This window comes from Mirounga angustirostris, unplaced genomic scaffold (assembly GCF_029215605.1).
Source record: "Mirounga angustirostris isolate CCGP_5_RB_7025 unplaced genomic scaffold, mMirAng1.0.hap1 SCAF_12, whole genome shotgun sequence".
Lineage (NCBI taxonomy): Eukaryota > Metazoa > Chordata > Mammalia > Carnivora > Phocidae > Mirounga > Mirounga angustirostris.
Genome location: NW_026991720.1, coordinates 103,778,867 through 103,794,236, shown reverse-complemented (window position 1 = coordinate 103,794,236; position 15,370 = coordinate 103,778,867). Strand labels below are relative to the sequence as shown.

Genomic DNA, 15,370 nt, shown 5'->3' with positions numbered 1-15,370 from the left:
ACCGAATTCCCGGACCCCTTTCCACGAGAAAAATCCAGGTCTCAAATTCAAGCCACTCCTCACCAGTGTCGCCGTGGTCGGCCTGCAGACCCACCACGAGTGACCAGAAGTTGGTAATAATTAAAGCACTCATACTGGTGAAGAGTTCACATTTTAATTAATTGGAAGAAACGGAGTCCTGTACCCTCTTTCCAAAGCTCCCCCCCCGGGAGGAGCGAAGCTGGTTCTGTCTTCAAGGCGGGGGCACCAGGGGCCCTTTGGCGGGTGACTCGGCGGCGCCCCCACCAACAGGAAGACCAGAGGGCAGGCTGGCCCCCAGGAGATACGTCCCTCGCTGTGCCCCAACGGGGCAGTGGGGGCATGTCCCCTTTCAAAGCCCAAGACGGCAAGGATAGCGCTGACGTCAGAGCAAGAAGAAATGGGGACAATGACGCCCGGGTGTCCACCTGCTTCAAGGGCAATGGCCACGAGCCTTGGTGGGGCAGGCGGGCAAGGGTCCCCGGCAGGGCAGCGGGGTGCGGGACACGCAGTCCCCCCCCCCGCATGGTCACACCCAACTGTCCACCATCAACCATCAGAGTGGATATTTAGGACACGTGACTTTTCTAATCGTGCACTTATTTAAAAAAGAAATTACTTTTTAGACATAATAAATACATAGTTTTTCAAAAGCACAGAGTCGGCTGGAGAGCACAGAAAAGTGCCTGGACTTTGCCTCAGAGGCCCACCCCCTGCCCTCCCCATGCCCTGTCCTCCCCCTGCCCCCTGTCCCCCCGTGTCCTCTCCCAGGGACCCGACCAGCTCAGGCGGCCCCTCCTCTGTAAGCTCAGTCTTCCTCAACCATGCAGGGGACATAATAACCCCTCCTTCCTCTACCCCAACCAAGCCCTTCCTCTCCTTCTTCTCCAGAAAGTCCCTCCCCCACGGAGCCCTGCCCCTGCCGAGCCCCCCAACACTTTCCATGAACAAGCGTGTGGTGGGAGGTCTTTGCAGACAGGGAGATGGGGGAAGAATGCCCCCCGCCCCAGGCTTAGACACCCAGCCCAGACCCGGGAAATAGCAGCCACCGTGCCCAGGGTGCACGGGGCCAGGACACTGTGAGCTGGGCCAAAACATCCCTACCAAGTGCAGGCTTTTGTTTCTCTTGAAGAGAGGAGCTCAGGACTGGCACGCCCCACCCGTGACATTTCTAACACCTTCCTTCTTGCTACAGAAAAGGAAGAAAAGGCACACACTGCAGCCCTTTAAGGAAGGAAATGGTACGTTCCACGGGGGTGCTGAACAGGACTTCCCCAAAAACACTCCGTCCACAGTGTCTAAGAATAACATAACGAACAGTTCGGTTTTCGCCAACCGTCCTGTGACCCAGGGAAGGGAACATGACAAATTCTGACAGCTTGCAACTTATCACCAAATCTGAAAAAACAAAAAAAATTTAGCTTCGGCGTTGGGTGGCACGGAGGCCGCCTGCCCACTCTGAGCGTCCACAGAAGCGTGTGACAGAAACGCTCGTGGGTTCGCCCCGTCGGAAGCTAATCCTCCATTCACGGTTACAAAACCCCGCTGCACCCAGGATCCCGGGGGGAAGCCCGAGACCGGCCTGCAGCCCCGGCCCCGTCTGCTGAGGTCTGCCTGAGAATGCAGGGGTGACTCTCCGCCGCCCCCCCGCGTGGCCCCCCTCTCTCCCTGGGCAGCACAGAGCTTTCCGACGGGCCCCCGACGGCCCGGTCAACACCCGCCACACGCTTTTTAAACATCCAGAAAAAGGGCGCCTGGGTGGCTCAGATGGTTAAGCGTCTGCCTTCAGCTCAGGTCATGATCCCAGGGTCCTAGGATCGAGTCCCGCATCGGGCTCCCTGCTCCTTGGGAGCCTGCTTCTCCCTCTGCCTCTCTCTCTCTCTGTCTCTCATGAATAAAAATAAAAATAAATAAAATAAATAAAATAAATAAAAGATTTAAACATCCAGAAAAAGCCTCTAAGAAGACAGAAAGTGACATAAAGACTCTGGAATCAGCATTCTGATTCCATAACCAGTGCTAGCCTCTTAGGCATCCCGTCCTCCCTGCCCCCCGACGAAGCCGCAGCCCGGGGTCCCTTCCTGCAAAGATGGTCAGCGGGCCGAGCTGTGTCGAGGCAGAGGGGACGCCTGTGGGGTTTGGAGATGCGGGGGCCAGCCGTGCGGACCGTTGTCCAGACGCAACAAGAGGGCATCCATGTGCCATTCCCAGCCTGCGGGAAAACGGGAGGTCAGCACTTCCCGAATCCCTGCCCAAAATGAAGGGCTTTCCAAGACGAAAAGCAAAACACAGAGTGAAACGGAAGCTGTCTTTTACAAAAATGTGGAGATGGAGACTCCGATGCTCAGTTACGGGTCGTCGTCCTGCCCCTGAAAGTGGGCAGGCAGATGGGCGTTTCACTCCGAAAACCGGTCCTCCACAGTCACCGCCACGAGAAAGCCGGCACCGGGATTGGAAATGCTCCTGTCCGGGTGCAACGTGAGCGATTTCACGCGGGAGGCGTTGACATGCCACTCGGGGCCCCGCAAAATGCCCGGACTCACACCACGGCCACCCAAGGGGGGAGCACGCAGGCACAGTCCTGATCCCCGCGCCGGACCTCCGTCCTCAAGGGCCTGACCCTGGTGGCCAGGCTGTCCAGGGACACACGTGCTCGGACAGCATGGGGACAGCATCCGGGGGCGGCCACCGGGCAGAGGGCAGGTGCAGGTGTGGGGGGGACACCCTGAGGACCAGGCTGCAGGGCCCCCCAAGGCCACCAGCACGTCCTCCCCGACGGGGGAAGAAGGGGCAGGGAAGTCACCAGCAGGGGTCTTAGGCACCTGCAGCCTGAGGGCAGGAGCGAGGGGTCCGGGAGAAGAGCGTTCTGGGAAGCAGCAAGATCGCCAGGTGCAGGCAGGCTGGGGAGGGCGCGGGGCGCCACGCAGCTGGGAGGACCCCGCCGAGCCGGAGAGAGGGGTCGGCCGCACGATGCAGGCAGAGAGGACAGATTCTGAACAGTTCAGAAAGTGCACAGTGGCCAGTGAAAGACAGCAGTGCGTCCGGACAAGGAGGTCGGGAACAGGGCGTTCGCTCACAGGGAATGTGAATGAAGAATGAAGAGTTAGCATCTTCCAGAAAGAAGCCAGGGCGGCTGTCGACACAGGCAAGCGGCAAGGCGCCCGAGGACAGTCCAGAGCTGTCTGCGCAGGGGACGCGGCTTCTACGACGGAGGTGACGAGCAGGCGACCCCGAGCAAACGGGAGCCAAACGCGGCAGTGCCGGGGTGTGCGAGCTGAGCCACGCACGTGGGCGGCTTGGAAGGAGCCACGGGGGTCCTCCCAGCAGGCAGGTCAGCAGGTCGTAAAGCTCCACCTACACACTGCTGAGCGGAGCCCGCGCAGAGGCAGGGGGATCACGCTGCCACGCCACGGGGACGGTGCCACCCCCGAGAGAGGGCAGGTGAAGCATTCCACTTGTTGCCCATGCACACGGCCAGGCATGCCCATGGCCGCCGGGGTGGGACTGAGGTGGAGGGGCCCACCCTGCGAGGCGGGCGGTCACACAGGAACCCAGGACCAGGTAGGTGGTGGCGTCCGAAGGGCCTGCTCGGCCCTGGGTCCGGGCACTGCGGGGCCACACCCAAGGGGACCACCAAAGTCCTCCCTGGGGACGCGCCAGGGCTGCGGCCAGCTCGTACCAATGCAGGATGCTGGGGTGGCCAGCCAAGTGGGAGGCTGGGAGCCACCTGGGAGGAGCCACAGAGCCGGCCGGGCGGTGGGGGGTGGGGCACGGAGCCGGCCAGAGTCAAGGCCACACGGACAGGCAGGAACCCGAGGCTCTGGTCTCAGGAAACGCTGAGCCCACTCCTCTGCCACCGGCCGTGTGGAAGCACCTTCAGGTTGGACCCACGCTGCCTGAGGGGCACAAACGAAGCCAATGACATGGGACTTGTCTGCTTGGCAGGGAAGATCCCATTCTCAGGAAGAGGACGTGGAGAGTATGCCATCCTTTCGTGTCGTTGAAACACTTAGGGAGTAAGACGCACTCTGATCTGTGCCGTTGGCCGGTCGACGCTTCGTGGGACAGCTGGGTTAGCAGGATAATGACCCTGACTGCAGGTAGAAGTCTCCAGAGAAATGTGCTGGCCCCGAGGATGCAGGATGCAAGTCATCCCGAGGAGGGGATGCTCCCTCCAGAAGCCCCGGGCCCGGGCTCACTCCAGCTGCTGAGCCGGGTTCTCGGAGCCCCTCACGGAAGACGTCTGTGTTCTGACTTCGTAGAGAAAGAAATGAAGGCCCGAGCGCCTGTGGCGACCACGGGGCCGTCGAGCTCAGATCCCGGTGTCCTTGCCCTACATTCTCACGGGCTGCTTCCGACAGCTACGCCTGGAAAGTTCCACTGTCTCCGGTTCTCCCAGAGGGAGGGCAGGCGTGAGCAAAGGCATCCCCAGTGCAGTTTCAGGGAGCGGTGATTCCCGTCACTAACACTCGAGAGAAGAAAATTATTCACCAAGCGCTCCTTCTTGGTTTTGTCCACATTCGAGCCTGGCCCCGGGGCAGCCCGGCCTCAGCATCCCGTCCCCCGCGCCTCATCGGGCACCTGCATGCTCGCGCATCTGCTACCCTCGTCACGAGAGGGACGTCTGTGCGGAACGGAGGAGTCTCCTATTCGCGGGTGCCCTCGCTCTGCCATCGGAGCAGGGCTGCACGAAGTCGGGGGGCACCACCCCCAGGGTGCCGGGCGGCAGGTGCCTCGGCGAGCCGGCTTGCTTGAACTGATCCGCAGGCTCCCAGCTCGTGTTGCAGGCAAAACCAGTGACCGAGGCAGAAGCAGGAACCTCACCACAGGCTCACGCCCACGATGCTCGGATTCATCACAAACCAAGCCGTCCCCCAAGGCCTGGAGGCCTGCCACCAGCGAAGTCCCGGAAACGCGCTCCCAGCTCTGCCGGCATTTCCAAGGGAATTCTGAGGAGCCTGAGTGATGCCAAGAAGCTGCGGCTCACTCGGGGGCAGAAGGACCCTGGGAGGGGCTGGTGGGTCCAGGGCCCTCGGGCATCCTTCCCAGTGCAGACACAGACACAGAGTGGGGTGGGCCGCGGGCTCCAGCCTGGGAAAGGGGCAGAAGGGCACGAGCTGGGGGGTTTGGAGGCTTCAGAGCAGGGGTGGCAGGCGCACATTCCGGCCCCGGCCCCACGGTGGACGCACGAAGCCCGCACAGACCTGGACTCTGAAACCTGATGCCCCTGACCGCTGGGACGCAGGGGCCCTGTAACAGTCCCCGTTTGCTAGACCGATGCGGGGAGGGGCCGACGGCCCACACGTGGGACACCATGGAGAAGAGAGCTGTCTGGAGATCCGGGGGAACCAGCAGACGTAAGCTCCTGGCTAAAACTCCTCTTACGCCAGTGGGCGTCGGCTGTCACCAGGACCCGCGTCTGTGGTGGGTCTGAGGATGCCGCAGGCTCTGGGCCTCGTGGCAGAGGGGCCACCTCTATAGAAGACACAGTCTCCGGCGGGTCACTGCGGCTCCTGCACCAAACACAGCCAGAACTCGGGGGTCACCGGCGCGCGAGGCCAGCAGAGGTGGCAGCAGGAGGGGCTGACGCTGCCCGGGGCCCAGACGTGGGAGAGGCTCTGGGGGGCCCCGCCTGGCCGCACCTCAACCTTCAGAGAGAGGAACGGCGTGCCCATCACAGCTCGGCTTCTGTCGGGAGGTTTGAAGGTTCCCAGCTTGGCCACCACGTGACAGTCACACGGGGACAGAGCAAACAGAGGCCCCTGCAGCCGCCCGGGACCCCCTCCTCTCCCGAAGGGGGCTCCCGCCTCACCGAGGGAGGCAGCCCTGGGGTCCCGTGCTTTGTCTCCAGCGAGGCACCCATCGAGGCACACCCAGAAGAGAAGAGGCGAGCTGGGCATCCACGTCGTGCAAGGGACAAAGGGGCCTGAGGACAGAGCCCTGACTTCGGAGCAGAGGGCAGGAGCTCAGGGTGAGCCCGGCGTGGGGACCCTCCACAAGATGACAGCTCCATACCACCGCAGGTGGGTTCCGGCTTCACCAACTCACTGCTCAGTCCCTACGTGGGGGCCTTACGTTTACAAAAAACAAAACACCCTATCTGGCGATCGGCATGACATGTGCTCTTGAACACGTCAACCCCTGACCGACGGCTCCTCTAAGAACAGATGTGCGGTCTGGGCCGACGTGGAAGGACCGTGCCTGGGGCGTGGAGCGGCGGGTGCAGACTCCCACTTCTGCAGAGCTCCCGCCCGCTCGCCAAAGCCCACCGGGACCCCGCCTCTGCCATATTTGGGGGGCCCCACCAGGGACCCCATCGCCCGCCTCCCTGCCACGGCTTTCTCCTACTTCCCGTGGCTCGTGCCCGTGAGTCAGCCGGCAGCCCGGAAAAGCCAGCTCACGCCACCCAGGCAGCTCACGAGGCTCCAGCGAGCCAGCAAGGCCTCCCAGAGAGCAAAATATTTGCAATCCCAAACTCCCCAGCCATTACACCTAAATAATTTGCCTTCCTTAAAACCTAAATAATCAAGATTACCATAATTAACAGCTAAGAGAAAGCTGTCTTCACGTCAGACTGTGGACGGATCACTCACCCATTTCACACATAAAGAAACCGGAGCCCCAGGGACTTGTGCAGCAGACGAGGAGCCCCCACGGGGATCATGGCCCGGGTCTCTGCTTCTCTGTGCCCTCTGAGCCCAAGGCCTCACCTGAGGGGCCGAACTGCCCGTCGACTAGGAAGACCGTGACCTCAGTCCATCGGGGCGGTGAGCGAGGCCCCAGCTCATGACTCGGCTGCCCTGCCCTCATGAGCCCCAGCCCCCATGCCCTAGCTCGGCCCTGGCTCTGCAGGATGTCTCTGTCCTTGGCGATCCCAGTACAATGGGGTTCACCGCACACGAACACGCTGCGGGGAGGGCGCCACACACCCCCGGCCTCGGTTACTCCTTCCGAGTCCCCACCAGGCCCGTGGACGCCCCAGAGGGAACCTGCAGCGCCCGCCTTCCTCAAGTCAGTAAGCAGCCGGACCAGGTCGGACGTTGGGCCAAAGCCTCACGGTTGTGTGTCAGGAAAGCCAGCGAACCCCGGGCACCGAGGGAGCCTGAGGGTTACACACGCACGTGCTAAGCGAGGACCCACACTGTCTGCGAGAACCGCGTCTCAGCTCCTGGCAGACGGAGCTGCCCCCCGCTTATCTCCGGCGGTGGCTGGGAACATATGGCCCTTCTGCACCCCACAGTCATGGTGTTATGGTTCTGGAATAAGAAGGGGCTTTGTTATTGCTGGTGGCATTCTCTCCTGCCGCTCGAAGCTGGGTTATCGAGAAAAATGAATGCGGATCCATTTCCCCCAACCCCGATCTACTGAAAACGCTTATCTACCTCTCAGCAAAATGCCAATTACCGTGGCCAGAAATGCCATCACCGGCGATAGCTAAGACTTCTGGAATACTCTTGGAGCCAAAAAATTCAATCCTCTAAGGAGCCGGCTCTGGGCCCCCCTTTAACACACGGTGGCAACAGCAGGCGGCTCAGTTCTCCGCTGCCAGCCAGGAGCGGCCAGGCCGGCCACACACGTCTCAACCCTCCCGGCGTGGGCGCGGGGGGACCCTCCTGGAAATCCAGAAAATTCTGTGCTCTAACACAACCACTCAGAAGCACAGTGCACGCGTGAGAGAGGAGCGTATTCGCAGGCGAAGCAGAACGAGGATAAGCCAAGGCCGGAAACGAGCCCCTTCCCCGCCCCCGAGTGTGTCCGAGCAAGGAACACCTGGCCTCAGCCAGAAAGGGGGCTCCTCCAGAGTGAGACCAGAAAGCAAGCAGACATGCCCGAAGCCCCCCCACGGGCGCCTGCTCCTAAAGCAGCTCAAACGCACATCCCGTGACATCTCGGAGAGGCAGGGGACCCAGGGCTTCGGAGGGGACGGCGGGAGGGTTGCCGGCCGCGGGGCTGGGTGACAGCGCTGCATGGGGCCCTGTACTGCACGGTGCGCTTCTCCTGAGTTCCAAATCCCCCATCGTGGGGAGTTTAAAAAGAAAAGGCATGTAATCTCTTTCTTGAGAAAACACCTATGGCCGGACTGGCCCGCAGTTCTCGCCGACTGGGTGTACACGTGTGCGTGTCTGTGTGTGAAGTGTGTGTGTGCATGGGGGTAATAAACTGCGTGCGTGCGTGGTGGGGAGGGTGGAGGGATTCAGGATCCCCGGTCCCCACACACAGGACCCACCGTAGGAGCCAGCTCGCAGCGCACGGAGCATGCCCCCAGCACACACGTCTGCTCAGAGCCCAGAGCCCAGAGCCGGTCGGAAATTCTCAGCGATAGCTGACCCAGGAAGTGCACGGCAGCAACCAAATCCCAAGACTCTCTAAAACCCCGTCTGCCACGGGGGTGGCCTGCAGGATATGTGAGGGGCTCCCTCTGAGGCAGGGCCGGCCAGTCAGAGGCTCGAGGCATGCGCTACGGGAAAATGCGAGAGGTACGGACACTGTGACGGGGGCAGAACCCCAGGCCTCCGTCCCGCGGTTCCCCCAACTGCCCACTTGCCAGGGCCAGGCCTCCTCACCACCTCACTGATCAAAGTCCTAACCCCCACCAAGCACCCCAGGCCTCCAGCGCTTCTGGGGGCCCTCGGCAATGTAGCCCCTCCAAGGAACTCAAACACCAGGACGACCTTCCCAATTCAGGGCCCCGACTTCCATGACAGCCTGACAACCCCGCCAATCTAAGAACAACTACCCTAACACGAAGCCCCCCAAATCCTCAAGCCATGTGCCCTGAACGCTAGGCCTACGCCACCCCGACCTGATGATACAATCATGAGAGAGGAGGGGGCATCTGCAGGGGGCCGGGGGGAGGGCCGGTCACTGCATTCTTATCTGAAACCAGATTCTTGAGCGTCACGTTCTACGGTTAAGAGCACAGAGCGCACAGCTCTTCGGCTTACTCCCGAGATGAAACGTGTACATCCCATCGAGGCATCTAGCAGCCTGTTTCTCGTGTGTTCCACGCCCACGGCCACAGGCCAAGGCGGCAGAAGCCACAGCCCAGGCCACGGCGGGGGCACGGCCCCCAGGGAAGCAGCAACTTACCTGAGGTTCACATGGCTTGTGGCAGCAGCACCTGCAGGCTGGAAGAGAGAGAGAAAGAAGGGGTGTGCGTTGAGCGGGCTCAGCAGCAACACGTCGCACGCCTGCAAACCCCGTCCACCCTCGAAGATCAGCAGCGTGGGGGGTACAGGTACGCCTGATGCGCGAGGCCCCGGCCAGCACCCCGCGGTTGGCAGCGGCCGGGAAGGCGCCGAGCCACAACCGTGGGCTCTCCGGGATCCCTGGAGGAGGAGAGCCGCGCGGACTCTGCGCTGGACCAAGCTTCCACGTCGGTCTGGGAATCACAGCTTCTCCCCCAAGAGGGACGGGAAACCCGAAAGTGCCCCCCTTCCCCCCCAGCATCAGCATCAGGACTGGTGCCTTTCTTTCTTTCTTTTTTTTTTTTTTTTAATTTATTTATTTGAGAGAGAGAGCATGAAGGGGGAGAGGGTCAGAGGGAGAAGCAGACTCCCCGGGAGGGAGCCCGATACGGGACTGGACCCCAGGACCCCGGGATCATGACCTGAGCCGAAGGCAAACGCTTAAAGAACTGAGCCGCCCAGGCGCCCAGGACTGGTGCCTTTTGATTAGTGAGAAAGCCGCCCGTTGCGCTCCGCACGCCCCACGCTCCCGGTCGGCCTGGGGACGGACCGTCAGAGTAAATCCGCGTCTAGGTTCCCGCAGGGGAACCGCAGACATGCGCCCGCCCAGAGGCCCCAAGAGTGCAGACTTAGAGCCGGAACCCAGGGGGATTTCACAGGCCCGCCCTCGGGAGGCTGTGGCCCCACTGCTGCCAGGGGAACCCCAACAGCCCCATGCAGCTCGGCCAGCACCAGATGCCAGGCAGAAACAGGACAGGGAAGGCAGGGGCGCAGCTGCGGTGTGGGGGAGGGGCCCGGGCTGGGCATGTGGGGCCGGGACCTTCACAGCCCCCCACAGCCATGCGGCCCTGGGCAGGACCAGTGACCTCTCTGGGCCTCAGCTTCCTCTCCCGCGTGACTGGGATGCCATCGAGGGATCCTCGTTTGAGACGACGAACACAGTATCAACATGCACAAGCGTGGGGGATCCTGGAAGAACCAGGCCTGGGAGGGGGCCGGGGGAGGGAGGAGCTTCAAAGCCCAGACCATCCCCCCCACACACACACCCCCGTCCCTCTCCTTTCTAGAGCTGGGGATGGAAACACTGAACTCACAAAGATCCCTGCAGGACTGCAAAAGGATAAAGCAGACAAAGTAACTTGGCCACTGGCTGGTGATTACAGGAACTCCAGCAGAGAACAGCCAGGAGCATTATCTTTGCAAAGATCTATTTTCTGAATGGTCTTTCTATGCCTCTGAGGTTTGTGAGATTATTCACAAAGACAAATATTTACTCTACATCTCCTAATGGGTGCACTGCACAAAGGCGATGAGTGACTTTCTAATCAACATAGACTTGCCTTTGGAATAAAAAGGGGCATCCGTGCCAGACTAGAAAGGCGGCCAGAAGCACAGCCAGGTCTGGAGGCCAGCGAGAGATCCCGAGGTAGAGTGGACATCGTCAGAGGCCCTTGGCCTTCAAGTAAGCAAGAATCAGCAGAAATGCAGGGAAGAATTCCCCTGGCCCCAGAGGATGCTCTGCGCACGCACACACACCAAGCTGGGCAGTTGGTCCGCTCGCAGCCCGGGACTGGGGCACAAATCTCATGGCCGTCAGACTCCAAGAGGGCCCGAGTGACCCATGCGCCCACGCCCGCATGCAGTCCCTTCCATGGTGGCTCGGGGCTGGTCTGTGGGACCAGACAGTGTGGTGGAACGCAGGGCTTGCAGCCCCCGCCCCGACCTCTCGAGCCAGCCCTGCTGAGGACAGCCAGGCGGAGAGGCTCACGTGGGGGAACTGAGGCCTTGCACCAACAGCCAGCACCAGCTTGCCGCCCTGTGAGGGGGCCCCCTTGGGAGGGGCGCTCCGGCCCCGGGCGTGCCTTCAGATGATGCAGCCTCTCAACAGGCCCGGAGCCGCACTGCCCAGCCACGTGACTCCCAAATTCCCGTCCCACTGAAGCAGTGAGAAATGACAGGTGCTACCACCACGCAGGGCACTAACTTCTGGAGTAATTCGTCGAGCAGCAGGAGGTACTCGCTACGGTGGGCGAGCTCAGCCCGGAAAGGGCTCTGGTCAGTGGCCAGGTCACAAGTGGTGTGACACCCTCGTGGTGGACGGGACGGCCGACTCAGACACAAGAGAGCCCACGGCCATCAGAGGGCAAAGCCGTTACATTCACAAGGGTTAACTAATCACAGCGACCTCGCGTAAACCACCCAGGCACGAAGGTGGAGATCCCGAGAGGTGGACCCACTGTTTCCAGTACGTAGGCAGGCGACCCCCCAAGTTTTATGGATGGCCCCTCAGGTTTTCCTTAGAGAAGCAGCGGTGCAGCGGACAACCTCCGGCAGTGTGCCTGGCCCTGCGGGCCATGCTTTCCTGGGTGCAACTGCGTGTGGTCCTGTAAGCATCCCCTTGGGGAAACCACGAGGGTGACGGGTCCAGCGATGGCCCATCTCCACCCGGTTCCCCACCCAGCCACACGTGGCCTTTCCAACATCTATAAACGCCCAAAGTGGACACAGTCCAGGCCAGGTTTCCAATCCTCTCGCCTACAGACAAAATGCAGCTCCTCAATACAGATCCAACATCCCCCATGCCATCGCCACCGGCCCCACCCCGTCCTCCCGTCCCCCCGACCCAGAGCGTCACTCACACCATCTCCACACACCCCCTTGGCTCTGCTCCCCTGTCTCTGTCTAGAACTTCCCACACACCCTTCTGCATCAAGCTGACATGTTTCTTTCTCCAAGACTGAAGGCGGCAACCACCTTCTCCACCAGGAAGCCCTGTCGCTCCTCCTAGTCTGGGTTAATGCGTTCCAGAAGCCCCTGGCCTGCCTTCCTCTGCCTAGCCTTCATCTCACTACCCCTCACTTCACAGCAATCTCTGTGTCCATCTCCCCCCACTACACCAAGCTCATCTAGGACGGTGTCCTTTGTTGAGAATCACCAGCCTCTTGTAACAGTGGTGGGAACGGAGATCGGCAGCTGATACCGACGGAGTGCCCATCGGGCACGAGCTGCATGGTGATAACACCTTCCATCACACAGGCTGGCTGGATTTTCACCGTGCTCCACGAAACAGCCACTGATCTTCTGCATGTCTAGTGATGGGAGCCTGGGGTCCTTGCACGACCCCTCAGGTCTTATCTGCCCTGTGTCCGCTTTCAGAAGCCGGTGCACATGGCAGGGGCCCTCCCTCCCTGACTGCCACTCCATGTGGTGCAGTCTCCAGGGAGAAGGGAAGCTGCAGAAAGCACCAGAACTTCCCCAACGAAATGCATTGCTAAACTGCACACACCCAAAAGGACAAGGTGTGCATGTGCACTCTGACCACCAGTCTCTCCCCAGCACAGCAGCTCATGCTTTGTTGTTTGCTTCCAGCTTTCCTGAGCTATAATTGACAAAATTGTATATATTTAAGGTGTACAACATGAGGATTTGATACATGTCTACATTGTGAAATATTTGCCACAATCACGTTAATTATCACATCCATCACATTACCCGTGCGTGTGTGTGAGAGGGAGAAAATACCTAAGATCTATTCTCTTAGCAAACTTTAAGTATCCAATAAAGTACCGTTAACCACAGTCATCATGCTGTACATTAGATCCCTAAACTCATTCATCTTGCAACTGAAAGTTCATGCCCTCAGACCAACATCTTCCCATTTCCCCCACGCTCAACCCTGGAAACCACCATTCTACTCCATTTCTCTTCAGTTTGAGGTATTTGGGGGTTTTTTAAGATTTCACATACATGTGATACCATAAAGTGTTTGTCTTTTTCTGACTTATTTCACTTAGCGGAGTGTCCTCCGGGTTCATCCATGCTGTTCCAAATAGCGGGATTTCCCTTTTATATGGCTGAATAATCTTCCGTCATTTATATACCACATTTTCTTTATCCATTCATCCATCAATGGACACTCAGATTGCTTCCGTATCTTGGCTATTGTGAATAACGCTTTTACGAGAAAGAGAGGACAGATATCTCTAATGATTTGATTTCCTTCAAATAAATACCCAGAAGTAGAATTGCCAGATCATATGAAATTCTAGGTTTAACTCTTTGAGGACCCTCCATACTGTTTTCCACGGTGGCTGCACCAGTCCGTATTCCCACCAACAGTGCACAGGCGTTCCCTTTCTCCACATCCTCACCAACACCTGTTATCTCTTGTCTTTTTCATGAAAGTCATTCTAACAAGTGTGAGATGGTAACTCATTATAATTTGCATTTCCCCTGTGACAAGTGATATTGAGCATCTTTTCATGTACCTGCTGGGCATCCAGATGTCTTCTGGGGAGAAATGTCATTCAGTTCCTCTGCCCATTTCTTAATCCCATTATTTAGTTGTCTGCTATTGAGTTGTAGGAGTTCTTCATTTATTTTGGATACTAATCCCTCATCAGACATATGATTTGCAAATATCTTCTCCCATTCTGTGGGTTGCCTTTCCATTTTGTTGATGGTTTCTTTGGCCATGCAGAAGCTTTTGAGTTAGCTATAGTCCCACTTGTTGATGTTTGCTTTTGGGGTCATATCCAGGAAATCGCTGCAAAGACCAACATCAGGGAGATTTTCCTCTGTTTTCTTCTAGTCATTTTATGGGTTCAGGTCTTACATTTAAGTCTTTGATCCAGTTCAAGTTAATTTTTCTGAGTGGTAGAGACATAAGTGTAGCTTCATTCTTCTGTGTGTCATTATCCATCTTCCCAGCACTGCTGTTAAAGAGGTTATCCTTCCCCTTGTGTCTTGGCACCCTTGTCAAAGAATACTTGACCATAAGTGTGCAGGTTTATTTCTAGGTTCCCAATACTGTTCCACTGGTCTATGTGCCTATTTTTATGCAGTACCACACTGTTCTGATCATGACAGCTTTGCAATATAGTTTGAAATCAGGAAGCGTAATGCTTCCAGCTCTGTTCTTTCTCAAGTTTGATTTCGCTATTTGGGGTCTTTTGTGATCTCATCTGAATTTTAGGGTTGTTTCTATTTCTGTAAGAAATGCCATTGGAATTTTGATAGAGATTGTGTTGAATCTGCCAATTACCTTGTGTAGCATGGATGTTTTAACAATATTAATTCTTCCAATCCAACAACACGGGAATATCTTTCCATCTATTTGTGTGCTCCTCAATTTCTTTCATCAATGATAGTTTTCAGGGTACAAGTCTTTCACCTTATTGGTTAAGCATATTCCTAAGTATTTTATTGTTTTTGATTGCACTGGAAGTTAGAGTCTGTTCTTAATCTCTCTTTCAGATAGTTCACTGTTAGTGTCTAGAAATGCAACTGATTTTTGTATGTTGATCATGTATCCTGCCACTTTACCAAATTCATCTGTTAGTTCTAACAGTTTTTTGGTGGACTCTTTAGGGTTTTATATGGTATTTTTTTCTAATACTGGACTTTTATAAATTCTAGGCAACATTCGATTGTACAAACAGTCCTGAATTACTGTGTTAACAAAAATCATTTTTAAAAACTCCAGCGGTCCCTGTAAGGAGCAGAATCTGTGCAGGTTTTAAAACAGACTCTATGCTCTGTTCCCAGATGAAAATCAACATGTTAATCTCAGCATTTCTGGGCCCGTCACTACATAATTATCTAAGGCCATGACTCTGCCCCCTAAAAACCATTACTGATGGTTCTAAATATGGATGGTATCAAATGCATGCATTACACAAATATGTTCGTTGCAGTTTCCCTGGCATCTCATTACTTTCACTTACATGAAAATGAAAAGAATCCTATTAATCCTAAATGCAAAAATGTCCCTTTCATTAAAAAACAACACAAATTGCCTCATTATTCTCATTACCTTTCGCTCCATCACAGCCCTTGTCCAATTTCTTCCTGCTGAAAGCATCAGCACATCCCCCGAGCTAAAGCACAGAGGCCCCACATGCTGGTGCTCAGTTTCCTCATCTGTGACACAGGCGGTTAGAGGACAGTAGAACACGCCATGCACAACAGGGCCAGCTGGGAGCTCCTCAGATGCACCGAGCACGACCACTTCTATCTACTACCGTTCCTGGTCCAGAGTCTCTGAAGATGCCACTGAAACGCGCCAACTCTGTTCTTCACACAGCTCCTCCATGTGGCTTCTCTGCATTACAATGTCCCTAGCTTCTGGGCGCTGAGCACTCAGTAAACAGCAAGGCTGGAAT

General features: G+C 57.3%; 1 protein-coding gene across 9 annotated transcripts in view; it reads right to left on the bottom strand.

The window, feature by feature from the left end:
• The window catches only part of TNS3 (tensin 3), a 214,654-nt gene that overhangs the window by 149,453 nt on the left and 49,831 nt on the right, over positions 1 to 15,370 (bottom strand). For 8 of the 9 annotated variants that reach the window (XR_010406632.1, XM_064575503.1, XM_064575508.1 and 5 more), the window contains exon 3: positions 9,109 to 9,146. The exons of the other annotated variant lie outside the window; for it this stretch is intronic. Coding sequence is in view for 5 of the 8 variants with exons in the window: in XM_064575498.1 (XP_064431568.1) it covers positions 9,109 to 9,146 (38 nt within the window). In the remaining 3 variants the exon portion in view is untranslated. The remainder of the gene's footprint in view (positions 1 to 9,108; positions 9,147 to 15,370) is intronic. 9 annotated transcript variants of the gene reach the window in all.